Source organism: Onychomys torridus, chromosome 7 (genome assembly GCF_903995425.1).
Source record: "Onychomys torridus chromosome 7, mOncTor1.1, whole genome shotgun sequence".
Classification (NCBI taxonomy): Eukaryota; Metazoa; Chordata; class Mammalia; order Rodentia; family Cricetidae; genus Onychomys; species Onychomys torridus.
This window is the reverse complement of record NC_050449.1, coordinates 49,869,327-49,891,037: the sequence shown is the minus strand read 5'-3', so window position 1 is coordinate 49,891,037 and position 21,711 is coordinate 49,869,327. Positions and strand designations below refer to the sequence as shown.

General features: G+C 41.0%; 1 protein-coding gene across 1 annotated transcript in view; it reads right to left on the bottom strand.

The window, feature by feature from the left end:
• The window catches only part of Hmg20a (high mobility group 20A), an 85,703-nt gene that overhangs the window by 19,065 nt on the left and 44,927 nt on the right, over positions 1-21,711 (bottom strand). Inside the window, exons 2-4 of the mRNA XM_036193379.1 lie at positions 13,965-14,057; positions 5,204-5,351; positions 2,343-2,555 (exon numbers count right to left, since the gene is read on the bottom strand). Of these exons, the coding sequence (XP_036049272.1) occupies positions 2,343-2,555; positions 5,204-5,351; positions 13,965-14,053 (450 nt within the window). The 5' untranslated portion in view covers positions 14,054-14,057. The remainder of the gene's footprint in view (positions 1-2,342; positions 2,556-5,203; positions 5,352-13,964; positions 14,058-21,711) is intronic.

The window sequence follows — 21,711 nt, the reverse complement described above, 5'->3', positions numbered from 1 at the left end:
AACAAAAAGGCACATTGGGGGTAGGCGGGAAGGAGGGGTCAGGTTTGGGGAGACAGAGAGTTCATACTCTCGAAGAACATCAAGGCATAACTTACAAAGACAAAGCAATGCTGTGGAAACAGCCTGAAGAGAATTACAAATATGTGACTAAAACACAGCTTGGTATTAGCGTAAAACCTGTATGAAGGGATGCTGTTGACTTCAGTGTCTGGGTGTAGAGTACAGCATTATATTAGCATGAAATTATGAACTTGATGACTTTATCAGTTACGTAACAGAGGATCTCTATTCTTAGGAAATACAAAAGTATTCTGCAGATAAAGGGGCAGGATATATGTAACTTAGCTTTAAATAATTTGGGGGAAAATTTTTTTTTGTGTGTGTGTGTATTAAAGATTGAACATGTGAATGGAGAAAGGGACACAATGTGTCAGCAATAGGAGAAGCTGGTTTAGGATTTCTGGATGTTCTCTGTACTATTTTTATGCTTGTAACTTTTTGTGCATCTGAAATTATTTCAAAGTAAAAAGTTGATTAAACACACACAAAACCCTGTCCTAATCAGCAGACAATGTTATCATTAGACAACTACTGTTACTTTGGCTTTTTGTTTGCACACTTGCTAATACTAGAAAAAAATAAACCTCAAGCATGCATTAACTTTGAAATAAAGATAAAGAAAATAATGACCTGGCATGTCCAGCTGATGACCCCTTGTTATGAACTGCTTTCTATAAGCTTGCTTACCACAAACACAAAGCTTCAAATTGAAATTTAATCTTATCTCTTTGAAGATTTTTGAATTCAATTAATTCCCAAGACAGTATTTTTCAATTTGGTTTTAGTCTTTCTGGAATCCATTTTCAAGAGTGCAAACCATAAAAGAGTTTAAGACCTAAAGGAAATATAGATCTTTCAGACGCCGGGACGTGGGGGCTTTTACTGCAAAGCCCTCAGCCCCAGTCACATCATGCCTTGGCTGCAGGGGCCTTTCACCCAGTGCGTGGCTATCGTGTGTGTAATTCCCCTCCATCATTCTAACAGAGGAACTCTCCTTCCAGCTTGGCAACACGGTTAGTTTCTGTCTTAGAGGAGAGAGATCAAGTAGTTCTGCTTTATTTTCTGCGGTGGTTAAATTTGCTAGAACTCTAGTTAAACAGTCAGTAAAGCAGTAAGATCTTTTTCTTAAATAAAATTCTTATGTGAATTGAAGAATTTTGGCAAATGATTTTTCCCCTCATTTTTATTCATGACTTTCATTTAGCTCAATGGAATGCATTACTTTGATAGATTTCTTAATTTCTTAATATTGAACCACTTTTCAAAACATTCTGTGAACTCAGTATACACATCAAATACAATGTAGCTGCTTTGGTTGGGGGTGGATTCTAGAGTCCTTTCTGCTCCCAACCCTCCAACAATCTTGGACAGCTTCTAGTCACTGTGCCAGAGAGAAGAGCTGCAAGGATCCTGCTATTCTGGTCTTCTTTTCCTTCCCCATTGAGTTTCTGGTGGTTTTGCTGTTCCTGTTTCTGCCTCCCTCTTTACATGCCCCTCTCCATGGGTACCTGTCTTCTTTCTCTCCTTCTATGAACACGTCATTGGAGTAGGGCCAATCTGAACCAGTTTGACCTCTCCTTAGTTAATGGCATTTGCAAATGTCTGAAACTACAACATCGATTTTAGGGTACATGCTCTCAACCACAGTACACAAGGCCAGCAGTCTGAATTCTTCTTCACGATACTAGCTAAGTGCATGGACTGGTTAACCTGCTTTACTACTCCAGGTCTCCACATCTTCTTATAACAGGGTCTTTTCTCACTTTCCTCTTGCAGTACTGGAGATTGAACCCAGAACCTGTGTAAGGGAACAAGTGCTGTGCTCTAAGTTACCACTCAAACTCTTTTTCTATTTTTCTTTACTTTAAGATGGTCTCTAGCGAAGTTGCTTGGGTTAGCCTTAAATTCATACTGTAGCCCTGATGGCCTTGAACTTGTGCTCTTTCTGCCTCAGCCCCGAGTACTGCGACACAACTGAAGAATTAACTATCTTCTTTGCTTTTCTGATAGAGATCTTTTTACACACACACACACACACACACACGATGCATGAATATTTGTCACATCTATGTAGGTGCCTGTAGAGGCCCAAAGAGGGTGTCAGATCAGTTGAAGCTGAAGTTACAGGCAGTTGTCAGCCATCTGACATGAGATCTGGGAAATGAACTCCAATTCTTTATAGGAACAGTGAGTGAGTTTAACCACTGAACCATCTTTCCTGCCTCCAAATCATTCTTGAGCTAAAATAAAACAAGCAAAGGACCAGAAGCAAGAACCATCACCTGTTTTTCCTCAGGAGGCAGTTTACTCCACTCATTGCCCAACATCCTTGTGATTTCTGGAAATGGGACCTCTGGTCTCTTTGCTCGAAGCTGTTCCCTACGCTCATTCATGAATCGAACATATCCTGTAAGGGGGGACTTGGGTGCGTTGGTGTCTCGAAGAGGTTTCTTCCTTTTTCTTCCTTTGGACCAACCTCCTCGTTTACTTCTTTGCTGTAAGACAAAGCAAAATGAAAAACAAAAACCAAACAATAATCACTCAAGTAACCCATCAACAATAATAACAAACACCAACACCAAAGAGGATCCGAGTTGCATTTTCCTGTAAGGCCCTGGATGTTCAGAGCTCCCCAGATCAGTCAGGTACAAAAGACTAACACTAAGAGTCTCAGATGTTTCAACTATGACCCTTTAAGGCAGCAGCTCTAAATCTGTGGGTTGAGACCCCTCTGGAGGTCAAAGGACTCTTTCACAGGGGTTGCACATCTGATATCCTGCAGAGCAGATATTTGCATTACAATTCATAACAGTAGCAAAACTACAGTTATGAAATAACAACAAAAATAAATTTATAGTTGGGGGTCACAGTGACATGAGGAGCTGTGTTAAAGGGTCGCAGGATTAGGAAGGTTGAAAACCACTGCTTCAAGGCATCATATTACAAAGTAGGGAAATTAAGAGCTATTAAAATTTTATTTTTGAAGCCGGGTGGTGGTGGCGCACGCCTTTAATCCCAGCACTTGGGAGGCAGAGCCAGGTGGATCTCTGTGAGTTCAAGGCCAGCCTGGGCTACCAAGTGAGTTCCAGGAGAGGCGCAAAGCTACACAGAGAAACCCTGTCTTGAAAAAAACAAAAACAAAAAACAAATAAAATTTTATTTTTGGAGCCAGACGGTGGTGGTGCTCACCTTTAATCCCAGCACTTGGGAGGCAGAGGCAGGCGGATCTCTGAGTTCTAGGCCAGCCTGGTCTACAAAGTGAGTTCCAGGACAGCAAGGACTAAACAGAGAAACCCTGTCTTGAAAAATGAAAAAGAAAAAAAGAAACATTTTATTTTTGGAAACAGGGTTTCTCCAGGTAGCACAAGTGACCTCAAACTCACTATGTATGTCAGGGCACCCTGGGGTTCATGGTGATCCTACTGCTTCAGTCTCTGGAGTGCTGGGATTTCAGGCATGCATCACCACCCTTGGTGTAGAAAGGGCTATTTTGGTGGTAACCCCAGAAGATGAGAGTGGGGTACCATGGCCATGCAAGCTCTGGCCTTCCTCTACACTCCTGACAGGGATTCTACATGAGAAATTCAGCAGCACACCCAGCACCGTGCCAGAGAAGCAGACACAGTCACAGGAGACCAGAAGAAGATGTCACGAGCACCAAGTGAAAGGAGAGCTGCAGCATGGGGATTAAAATAATTCATGAAAGTGATCCTTTCTCATACCTAAGACCAGCTAATTTCCCATAGCAAATAGCACACAGATATTTAAGTTAATATTTAGGTCTCAGGAGAATATCAGTAACATATCTAAAATGGAGACGCGCTCTTCAGCCTAAGTATCTCCTTAAGACACACGTTTTATAAAGTCATAAGGCTTTTGTTGTTGTCACCTTTTTGATAAGTACGTCTTTATACACTGAGTTTGGATAAATCAGATCAAACCAACTTTTAAAATGCTTAAACAAAAACAATTCTGCAGTGCCACTGATGTTCACCACAGCCCTTCTTCTTCCCTTCTGAGTGAGACCTAAGCATATCATAGTTTGCTCCATAATTAACAAATACATAATCTATCAGTTAATGTATCATGGTTATAGGAATTCTTACTTCAGAGAAGAGGAAGGTAAGCAAGGTTCAAAAAGAGATAAAGCATCTATGTATTAACTGAAGTACTGTACTCCTCCAAATGTATGTGAATGGTGACAGTCCTTCTTTTGGCAAATAGTGTATTAGAGATTAGGGTTCCAGTTTTGTTTTAGTTTTTGGAAACCTAGGAACATGAAGCTACTAAGGAGCCTAGAGACTTAGCTCAGTGGAAATGTGCTTAGCATGAATCCTCAGAATTATACACCCACACAAATCCCCCCAACACCCCCCCCCCCACAAACACCTAGTTAATGAAAAGCTGCTAGCATTCATTATTATCTTTAAAAATACTAAGGGGGTAAATGAAAAAAACTAGCCCTTTCACATAAAAGACAAAAATCGATGATGCTATTCTTTCTTGTCTTAAAATAAAAAGAGTACAACGTGATCAGTCACCTATAAGGAAGTTTGGAGGTCCAACAAGGACATGACTCTTCATGCCCATACTGAATCTTTGTGTGATTCAGAGAAAGACGGACCCTATGGGAGGGAGAAGGAATCATTAAGTGGTCTGAATCCTTTGATACACGTGACTTTGTGCTGCAGGGCATGAACAAGGGCATGAAGATCTCTCAGTAGTTACTTAATTAAATCACTCATTCGCAAAACAAATATTTTTCAAGGCTGAGCACGGTGGGCACATTTGCATTACTCGAATGCAGCTTGGATGCCTTGAGACTCTATATCAAAATAGCAATAACAACAATAAATAAAAGCAAAAATAATACAACAAAACAATTCCTGAGCACAGTGGGACATTTTATAAGAGGTAGCTACATTTAGTTAGAGTGAGGATAAAGAGACTCTATTTGTCTCTATGTCATTAAAACCATCAATATGCCTCTAGGTATAACTAGAGCTAGGTATGAGAAAACTGGCCAGCCAAGTGTCAGCCCAGGAAACTAAGATGTGAGGTGGCAATCACTTCACTCAATAGCCCCTTGTATGCTGTTGCTTTGGGAAGCTCCAGAGGACAGTGACAGGAGATTTTAGCTTACCTCATCTTCATGCCTCTGCTCATTGCCTTCTGCAACATTGGAAGACTCACTCTGAAGCAGCTGGCCCTGGGAGAGATCCTCCACAAATTCTGGGTTGTTGGTGGAAGATGTGGCTGTACTGCCGTATGGACCCTCGGGGTGTGTTAACCTGAACAACAGGCAGAAGTATGTAAGTTTAGTATGGTCAGCAGCAAAACTACTCTTGAAGACAAACTTTCCTACCAGCAAAAGCACATGTCAGTACTTGAATTACTTCTAATACCACAATCTGTATAAAATATAATGGTGTTCCTGTAGACATTTCCTAGCAAAACTAATTCTAATTTCAGCCCAAAACAACAAATAACCTCTCCTCCCAACATAGACTTCATGTTTTAACTCTGAGCATGCAACAGAGCCTGGCTTTTATGTTATCTTTCACGTGTTTCCCATGTGATGGAGGAAACACTAGTAATGGACCAGATGAATAGGAATAGAGGTTGTCCAGGCACTTTGGTCCTTATCATAAAAGAGTCATTTCTTTCTTTTTTTGTTTTTTGTTGTTCAAGACAGGGTTTCTCTGTGTAGTTTTGGTGCCTGTCCTGGAACTCGCTCTGTAGACCAGGCTGGCCTTGAACTCACAGAGATCCACCTGTCTCTGCCTCCCAAGTGCTGGGATTAAAGGCGTGCATCACCACCACCCAGCCAAAAGCCATTTCTTAAAGAGTATAGGAATAACTCTTATGGAATATAAAATAGGCTGTAATTTCTTAGATTATAGATTGAGTAACAATCAGATCATTTGACTATCTAGTACAGTAAGTTTAAATATAATTTTTTTGTGAAGTATTAGAGATCAAGCACAGATCCTCATATATGCTAGACAAGTGTTCTGTCCTGAGCTACAACCATAGCCCAAGTATAAATGTTAGGCAGGTATACTACTCTCCTTCCAATAATCCATTCCTGGTGAGTTCTTCTAAGAAGTGGATAAGGAGAGTACAGACGATGGATGGTTGAGGCTTAGACTTGCATGTGCTAGCAAATTATTCACTCTGTGAGTTTGAGGCCAGCCTGGGCTATCAAATGAGTTCCAGGAAAGGTACAAAGCTACACAGAGAAACCTTGTCTCGAAAAAACAAAACAAAACAAAACAAAAAGACAATCAGCAACAACCACAATGCAATGTAAGTACTGCAATAGATGTTTATAGAAAGTGTTTTAAGAGGCACTGGAAAGGGTCAGTATTTTCTTTATGTGGTCAGACTGCTAAGAAAAATTTCACAAAGAAGGTCTTGGAAGACGAATAGGCACTGATCAGGTAAATATCATCATCCTATGCAGAAAGAACAAGGTCTAAGAGAAGAAAGAGTCCAATTAAGAGCTACACAACACAAGGAGAATAAACACAGCAGAACAAAGAACAGAGGAGCAAAAGCTGAGAGACACAAAAGGTGGAGACTGGAGAGAACTTAATGAGTGAATGAGCATAAACAGCAACAGTCTGAGGTAATTGTGAGGTTTCTAGCAGGTGATTAGGAACTTAGTACTAATCATGGACAGAATAGGGTATATGGATGAGAAGACACACAGATGAGATGATGAGCTTGAAATTCTTATAGCATAATTAAGTGGAGATATCCTATGGACAATTGGAAAACATGTCCTGAGATACAGAAGGAGGGATACAGAGTCTGAACTGAACTGGCCATCTTCTGTAACTAGGCAAGGCTTCCAAAGGAGGGACTGGATATCAACCAAGCCATGAAACTTTCCTTTGACCTAGAGTTTTTCCTGCTTGCAAGATGTGATGGGGTAATGGTTGCATAGAACTTGTGGGAGTGGCCAGCCAATGATTTGTCCAACTTGAGGCCCACACCATGAGAGGGAGCCCCCGCCTGACCCTGCCTGGATGGCCCAGAGACCTAGGATAGAATCAAACATAACTAGCAAGAAAAAAAAAAGTCAATGAAATGATTCTTAATGATATTCTGCTATACTCAAAGATTGGAGCCTAGGCCATTCATCATCAGAGAGGCTCCATCCAGCAAGTGATGAGAGCAGATGCAGAGATCCACAGCCAAACATTAGGTGGAGCTTGAGGAACCCTTCAGAAGAGGGGAAGGAAGGATTGTAGGAGTCAGAGAGCATGGAGGATACCAGGAGAACATGACCCTTTGAATCGATGAAGCATAGGGGCATAGGGGCTCACAGAGACTGAAGGGACAATCATGAAGCCTGTATGGGTCTGAGCTAGTTCGCCTGCATATATATTATGGTTGTGTAGCTTGGTGTTCTTGTGAGACTCCTAACAGTGGGAGTGGGGGTGTCTATGAATCTTTTGCCTGCTCTTGGGACCCTTTTTCTCCTATTGGGTTGGTTGCCTTGCCTAGCCTTGACATGAGGGTTTATGCCTAGTCTTATTGTAACTTGTTATGTCGTGTTCAGTTGATATCCCTGGGAGGCCTGTTCTTTTCTGAAGGGAAATGGAGGAGTAGATCTGAGGGAGAGGGGAAGGGGGAGATTGTAAGGAATGGAGGTAGGGGAAACTGTGGTTGGGGTGTAATGTATGAAAGAATAAACACACACACACACACACACACACACACACACACTACAAGAGCTGCAAGGCAGCAGTCCAGGGGAATGATTGCTAGGTATTCTCAAGAAAGGCACTGGAAGGAAGGTCCCACAGTACACAGTCAAGAGACGATAGCTTTTAAAAAGCAAGTATTAGAAATATTAGGAAAGGCAACTCAAGAATTAGGAGAACACTACAAGAAAGAGGACAGGGAGACTTTAAGGAAGATAGGGCAGCAACCAAGAAAAAAGGTGTTAAGGTCAAATAAGACAGGCTAGTTGGGTGAGGTGGGGCATGCCTTTAATTCCAGCACTTGGGAGGCAAGGCAAGTGGGTCTCTTTGAGTTCAAGGCCAGCCTGTCCATATAGAAAGTTTCAAAGCAGCCAGGCTACCAAGTAAGACACTGTTAAAAACAAAAACAAAAACAAAAACAAAAACAAATAGACATGCTAAAAATGTTCTGTTAAATTTGGATCCCTGAAGGTTAGGCAGCTTTAGGGGAATAGTTTCAGTAGAATTGTGGGAACAAATATCAGATTATAGGGGATGGAACCATGAACAAAAGCAGATGCAGACTATACTGTAAATGAAAGAAATGAAACTTTTCTGACTTATTCTAGGAGACTTATAAGTGATTTATACAGGAGGTCCTTAGATTGTTGAGGTCCTTTAACAAGTATATGTTAAAAAAAAGCAGCTACGAAGTCAACATTAACCATGTTCTTTAAAATGCAGTGCCCCTAGGGCTGGAGAGATGGCCCAGAGGTTTAGAACACTTGTGCTTTTACAGAGGACTCAAGTTCCTTACCAGCACTAACATGGTGGCTTACAACCATGCTAAACTCCAATTAATTCCAGGGTATTCAATACCCTTTTCTTATCTCCTCAGGCACCAAGTATGCATGGGTGTACTGACATACATGCAGTCAAAACACTCATACACATAAAATAAATATGTAAGAAAAAGAAATGCTGCTGAGATCTAATTTGATCTTAGCAGGCATTATTCTGCAAATATTTCAATTAATCTGGCGGTTTTAGGCTACTCCTGCTTTCCCCGATACTCATTCCAACTGTCATTGGTTTAAAACTTCCTAAGTTTCAAATATTTTTCTTCCAGCAAAATATGCACATCAAGTTGGGAAAGAACAGCAATCTAACAAATTCCTGACAGACATGGGCAGGTATTGAAGGGAGTCCTCATAGGTGTCCACTGTGCATGCTCCTAGCTAAAGCTAACAACCCTTCCATTCCCACCCATGATCTCACTCCCTTGGCTACTTAAGGACAGATTTTCAGCAATTCTGCCCTGTTTGGCATCACCAGGTCTTTCTACGGGATTGGTATACTCTGTTTAAAGTGTGCTTGAATAATTCTTAAATCGAAAGAAAACAAAAGAAAGACACTGTCTCACTGAGAACAACAATTAATAAATGGGACCTCTTGAAACTGAGAAGCTTTTGTAGGGCAAAAGACATGGTCAATAAGACAAAAAGACAGCCTACAGAATGGGAAAGGACCTTCACCAACCCCACATCTGACAGAGGACTGATCTCCAAAGTATATAAAGAACTCAAGAAACTAGACATCAAAATACTTAACAATCCAATTTAAAAATGGGCTAAAGAACTAAACAGAGAATTCTCAAAAGAAGAATCTCAAATGGTTGAAAGACATTTAAGGAAATACTCAACATCCTTAATCATCAGAGAAATGCAAATCAAAATGACTCTGAGATACCACCTTACACCGTCAGAATGGCTATGATCAAAAACACTAATGACAGTCAATGTTGGAGAGGATGTGGAGCAAAGGGAACACTCCTCCACTGTTGGTGGGAATGCAAACTTGTACAACCACTGTGGAAATCAGTATGGCAGTTTCTCAGAAAATTAGGAATCGATCTACCTCAGGACCCAGCCATACCACTCTTGGGCATATTACCCAAGGAATGCTCAATCATACCACAAAGATACATGCTCAACTATGTTCACAGCAGCACTATTTGTAATAGCCAGAATCTGGAAACAACCTAGATGCCCATCAACTGAAGAATGGATTAAGAAAATATAATACATATACATAATGGAGTACTAGTCAGCAGAGAAAAAAAAATGACAGCATGTAATTTGCATGCAAATGGATGTAACTAGAAAATATCCTGAGTGAGATAACCCAAACCCAGAAGGATGAACATGGTATGTATTCACTCATAAGTGGATACTAGATATAAAGCAAAGAACAATCAGACTGCAACCCACAGAACCAGGGAGGCAGGCTACCATAGCAGGGGGGACCTTAGGATGACTGTGGCTTATAATAAGTTTTGGTACTGCTCAATCACTGGACAAGCCTCAGTGAAACATTTCACTATTAGGATAAGAATTTGTACTGTATCAAGCTGATAATAGAAAAAAAATAAATAAAAATGAAAAAGAGAGAGAGAAAGAAAGACACTGTCTCTACCTAACTTCTGGTGGAGGTCTTTATTTGTTACTGCCCTGAACCACTAATGCCCTAGAAAGAGTGGGTCAAACTCACTGAATTCAATTCTCTCCCATCCTGTCTGAAACGTATTTCAGAGATGCAAGCTTACAATTCTTATCTAGGCCACCAGTACATATCTTGTGAAATCCAATGTCATTTCTCAGTCCCCATCTAATCTACCAGAAGGAGCTGGGACAGCCATCAGTTTCTAGCCCCTTTGTGTGTCTGTTTATTCTGCTGCCTCTCAGCTCTCACTGGGGATTGTGGTTTAATTAGTCCTTCTCTGTCTGTCTTCCAGATGCTGGAGTTTCCCCCACTACCTCTCCACACAGTGCTTATTCCTTTGGTGATTTTTTAATCTAGTCTTATGGCGTTAATACTAGCGAGATGCTGATGATCTCAACTTTTTCTTTCTAGCCTAAACTGCCTGGAACGTCAGAACCTGGTATGACACTGCCTGATTGACATCCCAGCTTAGAGTTCTAACAAGCAGCTCAGTTTTATAGTTTCCTGACCAAGCTTCCTTCCCCTAACTGTTCAGTTCCCCCACCTAAATGAGTGGTGACTCCATCTTTCCAACTACTGATGCCAAAGCTTTGAAACTGTCTTTGTTCTTTTTTCCCTTTTCACGTTGCTCATCTGGTTTCGCAGTCAAATCCTGTTTGGTCTATTATTAAAATATATTTAGAGTTCTATACTTCTCACTAACTTCATTCCAACATCTTAGAAACACACTTTAATGAGGTTTTTCCCCTTCACAATCTCACCAAAAATGTTCTTGTCAAGGCCATCATGTCTCCTTGCTCCAGCCCTGGCTCACTTTGGCCCCCCTGGCAGCACAACAGTCAGATTATTAAGAAGTCAGTCAGATCTTATCATTCTGTTCAAACCCTCCAGTGTTTAGAGTGAAGGGTAAAAGATCTTATGGTCTGACATACGGACCTTCCCACTTAGAGTATGGGCCTGTCAGCATCTATGGCATTACCTGTGAGCTTGTTAGAAACACAGGATCTCTGGCCTTACCTTAGATTTTCTAAACCAGAATCTGAATGTTAAGGCGGTCTCCAGGCAATTCATTGGTACACCAAAGAAGCGCCTATAGAGTCCTCTACTGCCCCTCACCCTTCAAACTGCTGCTTTAGTCACACTGCCTTTCTGGCTATTTCTACAAAGTAAGAGACTTCCTTACTTCTAGGCTTTTGCCTTGATTGCTTCCTCTGCCCATAAAAATCTTCCTTAGATAATAACATGTGAGTGAACTGACTTCTTCTGAGGAGGGAGCACATTACTCAAATCACGTTCTCATTAAATACTTTCTTGGCTACTGTCTAAAACTGTACCCCTAACTCTTCCTAGTGCCTCCTTCCTACTTTGTTTCTCAATCCATAGTTCCTATCCACATGGCAGGCATTCTACTGTCTTAGCCTGTTCAGTCATAATTTTTTCAGTTTTTTTTTTTTCTGTCATAATTTGAGCTATAAAAGGACAAAGAAACAGATGGGCATGGTGTCACAAACCTTTAATCCCAGCACTTGGGAGGCAGAGGCAAGCAGATCTCTGTGAGTTCAAGGCCAGCCAGCTCTACAGAGTGAGTTCTAGGATAGCCAGAGCTGTTAACACAGAGAAACCTTGTCTTGAAAAACTAAAAACCAGAACCAAAAAGGATGAAGAGGTGGCCCATGCCTCTAATTTCACCACTCAGGAGGCAGAGGCAGAAGGAGTGCCTAAAGTTTGAGGATAGCTTGTTCTACAGACTGAGTTCCAGGACAGCCTGGGCTACACAGTGAGATATTGTTACCCTACAAGTAAAAAATAAAATAAAAAGACTAAGCTTGTTGTTTCTTTTGACTTTTGCTTTTGATCTACAGGAGTGAACACTCTCTGGTATACAACTGGGAAAAAAAAAAACCTTGTTTTGAGATAGCATCTCACTATGTAGCCCTCGCTGGACTTGAACTCAGAGATCTGCCTGCCTCTGTCCCCCAATGCTGACCTTAAAGGCATGCGCCACCTTGTCTGGCAACACTGAACACTTTTACTGAATGAATTAATCTAGTAAGCAGGCAGCCTCTAGAAAAGTCTTGGGGAACAATTTCATTTAAGCAGTGAGGTGAAAGGCAGAGATATTAATGAGGTTGGGAAATGAATGTGAGGGTAGAAAACAGAATTACATAACATGGGTTATTTTTTTAAAGGGCTTTAAAGAATATTAAAATAATTCATCTTAGGGATTAGCTAGCTAGCACTTGAATCTATTAATGAATATATTTCTTCTTTGGCAAACAGCTTATAAATATCAAGAAAAGATTAAAAACAAACAAACAAACAAAAAACAACAACAAAACAACCTCAAGTGAAGCCAGGAGTGGTGGTGCACACCTTTAATCCCAGCACTCGGGAGACGGCGGCAGGTGGATCTGAGTTCAAGGCTAGCTTGGTCTACAGAGCAAGTTCCAGGACAACTAGGGCTACATTGAGAGAAAGACCCTGTCTTGAAAAACCAAACCAACCAGCCAAACAAACTAAAAACCAAAACCCCAAAACGAAACAAAAAATCCTTCTCAAGTGGAACAGAGAATTTCAAGGTAAGAGGTGGATGCTACTATTAGCTTTCTTTGAATTCCTTTATAGGTTTGTCCAATGATTCCATGGAAAAGTGATAGGAGAAACAAGAAGCTGGCTAAAGAGTTGAAGCATTTTTCTTTTCTTTTCTTTTCTTTTCTTTTTTTTAATTAAAAAAAATTATTTGGGGCTGGAAAGATGGCTCAGCAGTTAAAAGCACTTTAACCAAAGGACTGAAGTTCAATTCCAGGCACCCACATGGCAGCTCACAACCGTCTATAACTCCAAGATCTGACACCCTCACACAAACATACATGCAGGCAAAACACCAATGCTCCTAAAATAAAAATAAATTTAAAAAATTATTTATTTTTACATGTATGGGTGGTTGTGCCTGTATACCACATGCACACAATGCCCTCTGAGGCCAGAAGGCATCAGATCCCCTGGAACTAGAGTTGCAGAAGGTTGTTGAGCTGGGAATGTGGGTGCTGGGAACTGAAGCTAGGTGTTCTGGAAGAACAGCCAGTGCTCTAACCACTGAGCAATCTCTCCTGCCCCAGTTTCTAAACACCTTGAAGGAAGAATCATAACAAAAGCTGGAACTTGGGCTGAAGAGATAGCTCAGTGGTTAAAAGTGCTTGAGGGTCAGAGTTTGGATCCCAGCACCCATGTAAATGCTGGGAATAGCCCTGTGCATGCCTGTAACCCCAGCACTAAAGGACATGGAGGTAGGAAGATCACTGGGGCTTGTTGGCTAACTCCCCAGACCCAAAACTAGTTCATATCCCATTTCCATCTGCTCACATGCATGCACAAACCACACGCAGGTCTAATCTCCGAGGAAAAAAACCATGAAAAACTGTGGCAGCTTACAGAGAAAGGACATCTGATTTTCAGAGTGTCCGCTGTGCCGGGTATTCCCTGCACCAGGCCACAGTGCTGCCGTACCAGTTTACAGGGGCGAGAGCACTGGAAGACAGACAGCTGAGAGGACATTACAAAGTGGTTTACAACAGCTCTCTTTGAAAAGTCCAACAAATGCACCTTCCACTCCATGGTAGAAAACTGCCTCCTTAGCACCTCATACTTCATCAGAAACTGTGTTTTGAAGCCTCTGCAAAAGTCTAATGTCCCAAAGCAGCTGCTTACCCAGTTGCAGCCAGATCATTACTCTCCTTGGAGCCATCTTCATCTGCGAAAAGGGGCGGCAGGGTAGAAGTAGTCATCAAGCTTTCCATCTCCCTGAAAGGAAGAGATAATCATAAAAAATATTAATGGCTTAATTACTTCTGGTTCAAGTTCCACTAATTTAAGGGCCTGCCTTCCTTAGCTTTAATACATCAGCAATAGAATAGAAACTGACCTCAATGTTTGTTTTCCTGACTTGGACACATTAATTCAAACTCTGTGGTTAATGGGCTTTTAGCCACGGTCTTTATCAACTAACCAGACTAAAAACAAGTTGGGGGCTTAGTGGGTACGTAAGAGCAGCAGTTGTGCAAGCAAGAGGACCGGGAGTTTAATCCTCAGCAATCACATACACGCCCCCGCGCCCCAGTGTACCTATAAACCCAGTGCTGACAGAGGGGGCAGGAAGGAGTCATAGAGCTTGCTGGTCAGCCAGAGTAGCTGAAATAGTGAGTTCCAGGTTAGTGAGAAGTCCTGTTTTAAGGGACTATATTAGAAAGTGGTAGGACAGGATACCCGATGGTCTTCTCTGGCCCCTGTGTGCATGCAAGGATGTATACATGCACATACACATGTATACCCACACATACATACAAATAAAAACAAGTCCAGTTTTAATAAGTAAGACATGCTTTGGAAAACCTTTTATTCATTCTCTAAAGTGTTCTTTAATAAAGTAAAACAACTTAATTTATTATTCTTGTGTGTACATGACATGTGTGAGTGCAGGGATATGTGTGTGTGGGGCCATGGTTTGCATGGCTCTCCTTCCACTGTGGGTCCACTGTGAGGCCTGCACAGCAAATACTTTTACCAACTGCACCTTCTCCCCAGCCCTTCAAAAGTATTCATTTTCTGTGGAGATTTTTAGGTGGAATGACCCAGAAGCACTGCATCCTTGAGCAAGAGATGTTTAAGGAACCACTTTAAGCTAAAATTTCACCAGCATAGACACAGACAAAACTGCTGATTTATCTTACAGAGTTATTGAGAGGGATTAAGCGGGAAGTACTTCATAAACAGAGAAAGGCTAAGACAGTAAGTGTTTTGAGTATTACTATATATGCAGTATTATTATTACAACATTACCAGCTCTTAGTCCCACATGAATCATGCTTGGATTAAATGGTGACACACCAAGCCCTTCAAAAAGGAAATAGTGCAAAGGAAGTAGAGGATGGAAGGCATACTGATGTGGTTCTGAGTCAAAGAAACCACACTTCCAGGTCAGAAACGTGCACCACTCCACTGTCAAAACCCACAACATAAATAGCATGCACCTGGGTACAGGAAACAGCTCAGCTTAATTGAAGAAAACAAATAAATCACAGGAACCTGAGGTTATCGGACTGCAAGGATAAAAGGACAAAGTGATAAAGAGAGTAATTTCATTTAGCATATCTCTACAGAGAAGGATTTTTCCCTTTCAAGGTTTACCACCAAGGGCTTCACCCCATACAGTTAAAAGCAGCAGCAGCCAATTCATCATGAAAGTGATATTCACACAAAACATTCAATAGTGACCCCAAACATCAGCCACTTAAGTGGAACTGCAAAGCACTCAAGAGAGAAGGCCTCAATCAGTGGGCGAATTGAGAAGTAAATGATGCGAATTCACTGAGGAGGCCCTTGGCAGTCCTCTCAGTGCTGCTGGTGAGGGGCTCCAGTGACGGGCTCCAGTGAGGGGCAATTAAAGGCAAGTACAGGAGCTCTACTGAGCCAGTGTTCATCTGGCTCAGGGGGAAACAGGAAGAAGCTGCAGGAACACCGACCGCATTCTCAATGTTCAATGGAGTGGTTTACTTCTCAAACACTAAAACTGATGCTTTATTTCTTGTTCTTACTTAATTTCACTTTGAAATTGATTATTTAGCAGACCAAGATCCTTAAACAGTTGAATGTGACAAAAGAGCCTCTCTGTATTTATCTTATGAATTACGGCATATAGAGGCTAGAAGGCAGAGGAAGGCATTCATTCATGTGATGTGCAGGAAGGCTTGAGAACCATTTTCAGTTTCTTAAGATAAGTAAAGTACTTATAGTGGAATGGCCCTGACAAATACTAGAAAATTCCACTTGTTTTCTAGAATGATCCTAACTGAAATGTACTTAAATTTTAATTCATTTTATATAAAACCAGATGAGAGCATGGGCTTTCAGGGTTACTAACAGCAATGTTAATGTTCATTTTACCTGGTTCCTTCCTCTCAAAAAGAAATGTTGGATCAGTACAGCCTAACTGTACTGAAGAAACAGTCACAGAGCCTCCAACCTAACAAGGACTCTGTTGACTTATTTCTAAAAGTGTCCCTAGAAATCACTGGCCTCTCAAGAACCTTAAAACTGGCCATCTGAAGACTTTGGCATTACTCCCTCATCTCAAAAGGAGAGACATTATTTGGTAGGGAACAAATGAAGTGTTTTTTCATTCACTATGTCAACATGGCCCTCTTAAGAGTGTTCACAAGCTATCTTTAGTCATTTTTTGAAATGCACGGAGGCAGCTGGATAACACAACCTTAACAACATATAAACAGACCACATAAACAAAGGAAGTTCACAGAACACACATTTCTTCTTTCCCCACTCTTTTAAGTTTGTGTTACTCAACCCATATGGCTTCAGATACATTTTCTCAGAGTTACTGAGCAGTCAGGTCCCTCCAAAATGAGTAATAAAGTGGGTGGAAGATAAAGGGCCAAGATCAACAACAGAAGGAAATGAAGAAAAGCCCAGTGAAACCCAGAGGCCTCTAAAGTAGTTCAGTAAGTTGGAAAAGAAAACGATTCTCAAGAACATGGCTTGGATCCCATGAGAATGAGCTTTCATCTGGTCCTCCAGGGAGGGGGTGATTCAAACTGAATCATGGCTACTAAGCCACTGAATGCCAAAAGCCCTTCAAGTGCATCATCTGTGCCTGATAATGTACCAGTACAGAGGTCACAGTGAACTTTAAAATCCCATGCAAGGCATTTAAGAAATTTAATGAATGCTACTCTAGAAGGAGAAGGAAATGTGTACAAAGGCAAAGTAAATACACAAATTTGCTTCTTTGCTACAGTTTACATAAATATCATGCAAGATACTTCCTGGCAGAGGATCTACCCAAGTCTTCTGGCTATAGTCCTAAAAACTCCTATTATTTTGAGGTTTATGCTTTGAACTAAGTCTGCATCTTAGCTTTGGAAGCCTAAAAATTCTCTAACACACTAACTACTCACTTAGCCAAGAGTTATTTTAAGATATTTTAAATAACTGATATAAAATTGTAATGAAAATTATATCAATCATACTAACTAATCAATAAATACATTCTCTCTTGTGTAGTAGGTTGGGGAACCAAGTCATAATGAGGACATGGTTTTGGGGCATCTGGTTTCTTTATGTTAACAGACCTGACTGTCCTGGAACTCGCTCTGTATATCAGTCTGGCCTCGAAATCAGAGATCTGCCTGTCTCTGAGTGCTAGGATTAATGACATGCTCCACTATGCCCATCCATTTCTTCCTCCTTTTATAGCTCAGGGGATATAGCACTTTCCCCACCAAGAGTGAGGATCTATGTAAAAAGCTAGCAGATATAGCAGCTGCCTGTAGTTCCAGCACTTGGGAGAGTGAGACAGATTCCTGGGGCAAGCTGAAGCTAAGACTAGCTGAACAGTGAGATCTGGTTCAACTGAAAGACTGTCTCAATTAAAAAAGAAATGGAGGGCAAGCCACCCAAAGCCAACTTGAGATTTCCACGTGCATGCATACGCATGTGCGTGGACACTTATACACACATGCAAACAGGCACACACACCACACACAATAACAAGAGGATATAGCTTTGGTTAATAAAGGGCAACAAAAAAAAGGAAATTGGGTGAAGTTTAAAAAAATCTTCCTTGGACCTGGGAGGGGCTCAGTGGGTAACAGTGCTTGCCAAGCGACTCTGATGACATGAGTTCAATCCTAGAACCCATGGTGAAAGACAGAACCAACCCCTGAAGGTTGTTCTCTGACCACCACATGCACGACAGGAACATGGGTACGCGAGGGCAAAAGTGCCTGTTGTGTGAGCCTGATGACCTGAGTTAGATTCCCAGAACCCACAAAAAGCCAGATCCAGTGGTATGTATCCATAATTCCGGCACTTCTACAGGAAGATAAATGGGAGGTGGAGATAACAGAACTCCCTGAAAGCTTATTGGCTAGCTAATATATGCAGGAGTATGCAGGGTGATGAGAGACTGCCTCATAAGATGGAAGGAACAAACTCCAAAAGTTGTCCTGTGACCTCTACATGTGTACTGTGGCACATGTGTACCCACATCCACACCCTTGACCCCTCAGAGAAAATAACAAATAAAATATAAAAGGAAACAAAAATCTCAACTATGTTTCACCTGCAAAGAAAACCACTCTAACTATAAAGACACATATAAAAGGAAAGGGGTAGAGAAAGATAAACCATGCTAACAGCAGTCAAAAGGAAGCTAAAGTAACTAATAATAATTTCAGATTAAAGATGTTTTCTCTGCAAAAGAAAATGTCAAAGGAATAAAAAGCAGGTTTTAAATTGAGAGAAGTATTTGTAAAAAACAACAACAAAAATAAAAGAACAATTTAAAAAATGGACCCAAACCAGTAGAATAGAACCTATCAAAGTAGACAGATATCAAATAAGTACATGTGATATTCAATGCCAGATATCATTTAGTAACTGCAAATTAAAACTACTACTATCTATTAGTGCCACAATCCAGAACACCAACTAAACGAAATGCTGGCAAGGGACTGGAGCAACAGCAGTCTCCTCCATTGTTAACGGGAATGCGAAGCGGTAGACTTGGAAGAAAACTGGTTTCCAACAAAAGTAAATATACTCCTAACACATGATCTGGCTAACTGAGTTAAAACCGATGTCCATACAAAACCTAGACAGGGGCATTTACAGTAGCTTCATTCATAGCTGCCAAGCTGGGGACAATTAAAATGTCCTTCAGGTGGTAAATAAAGTGGGGTAACTAGACAATAGTATGTTATTCAATAATAAAAAAATGAGGCTGGGTGTGGTGGCGCACGCCTTTAATCCCAGCACTAGGAAGACAGAGGCAGGCCGATCTCTGTGAGTTCAAGACCAGCCTAGTGTACAAAGCAAGTTCCAGGATAGCTAGGGCTGTTAAACAAAGAAACCCTGTCTTGAAAAACCAAAAGATTAAAAAAGAATGAGTTACATAACATGTGTGTAAAAAACAATACACATTACTAAGTAAAAAACAATATGAAAAGGCTACATACACATATACTGCATGAGTATACCTATTTGATATCCTATGAAATAAAAATAAGTAGATTAGTTGTTGCCAGGATTTGGTGTGGGGAACAATGAATGTGCAGGATTTTTAGGGAGTTGAGACTACCCTGCAGGGTAATTCAGTAAGGGGAAGGATATCATTATATTCTTGTAGGGTAATTCAGTGTGTGTAGGGGAAAGATATTATTATACATCTGTCAAAACTCACAGAATGTATACCACCAAAAGTAAACCTTGATGTGAATTATGGTGATGTGCCAATCTGGGACTAATTGTAACAAATGTACCATTCAGAGCAGGATGTTGACAGTGGGGTTGGCTGTGGATGTGTGGGGACAGTGAGTACATAGAATTCTACTTGCCTCATTTTTCCTGTGGGCCTAAAGTGCTTAAAAAAAATAGAGTTCATTCATTAAAAAAAAAAAATACTGTATTATATATTTAACAATTATGTAATTTATATATATTTTTTGGTATATAACCAGGTTGGGCATAAATACAACTGACTTTGCTTTGCATACACACTTAAGTGGAAGTGAAAGTACAAAGGCTTGCTAGAGCATCGCCTACCAGCTGTGAGCATTTAGGAACATTCAGTAGGCTGTAGGTATTAATCAGTATGTTTTACAGTGGAGATGAGAACACTGCTAATCCTACTTGGCAGTTAACTGGGTTCAGTTAAACGAAATCCAGTAAAGAACTCTTTTGCTGTAGGGCTTTAGATGGGAGGAGAAGAAACAAGATAGGTCCGGCTAATCTGGGAAGGCTCAGGGAGAGGGAGGCAATCGGTATGTAAAGTACTGAGACAATGCTCTGGGAGTCTCATAGCTGCTCTTGGACCTCAGTAGCTGAGGGTTCGCCTAGCATGTTAAAAAGAGAAAAGAAAAAGAACAGAAAAAGAGTGAGATGGCACAGTTAGGTGTGGTGGACATGCTGCTATCCCAGCACTTGAGAGGCTGAGGCAAGAGGATCTCAAAGTTGAGGCTTTGTCTTGATATAAAACAAAACAAACAAACAAACAAATGGCTGGGGTTGGGGGGTGTACTGAAGAGATGGCTCAGTGGTTAAGAGCACTTGTTTGCAGAGGATCCAGGTTCGATTCCTAGCATCCATACTGCAGTTTACAATATCTATAATTTAGTCCCAGAGGATCTCATGCCCTCTTCTGGCCTCTGTGGACACCAGGTACACATACATGATGAACAAGTCTAACATCCACAAACATTAAAATAAACCAAAACTAAAAATACCAAACATACAGGTGTGGTGGCACATGCTTTTAATCCCAGAAATGAGGTGGTAGCTGTAGGATCAATAGTTCAAGGCCAACCTTAGCTATCTAGTGAATTTGGCTACACAGTAAGCTTTTGCCTCAAAAAAAACCAACAAAACAAAACAAAACAAAACAAACAAACAAAAAAAAACAAAACCAACCAACCAAACAAACAAACAAAAAACCCAAAAACAACTAAGCTTCATGTAGTAGTGCACATTTTAATCCCAGCACTAAGGAGGCAGAGGCAGGTGGATCTTGGTGAGTTTGAGGCCAGCCTGGTCTACAGAGTGAGATCCAGGACAGCCAGGACTGTTACATAGAGAAACTGTCTCAAAAAACCAAAACCAAACCAAACCAAACCCTAAAACAGAAAGATGATAGCTGGGTATAACCAGTAGAAAATAGGGTTCTTTATTTCTAGAATTGCAGCTCAGGCTCCTACGACCATTACTGATATAAAAAACAATGGAAGTCTAGCCTAAGAACAAGATGGCAGGAAACCAAATCATTTATTTATTCATCCATTCAACAAATATCCACTGGCTACCTACCATTCTAGGGTTTTCTATACACTGGGGATATGGTATAATGATTGTAAGAGGCAAAAATCCCTACTCTCTTGGAATTCACAGTATACTGGGGAAGACAGACCAAAACTACTGAGTAAAATGAATGATGCTACATAGTGATAAACACTTAATAAAAAAAACAAAAACAAAAACAGCAGAGATAAAGCTTAGGGGCTTAAGGGAAAGAAGTATTTCATGCGGCGGCGGCTCACGCCTTTAATCCCAGCACTCAGGAGGCAGAGGCAGGCGGATCTCTGTGAGTTCGAGGCCAGCCTGGGCTACCAAGTGAGTTCCAGGAAAAGCGCAAAGCTACACAGAGAAACCCTGTCCCGAAAAACAAAACAAAACAAACAAACAAATAAAAGGACACAAGGAGAAACTATGTGTATGTATATGAAGAAAGAGTAGGCCAAACAGATGAACAACGATGGCAAAGGACTATGCCTAGAATGGCTAAAGGTGGTGGCAATCGGGACTGGACTGAGTCAGCAGCAAAAAGCAGTAGTTTGAGAGCTAACCACAGCACCAAGCGCTGAAGGTTAGTTACATTAAGAGTTTTGCTTTC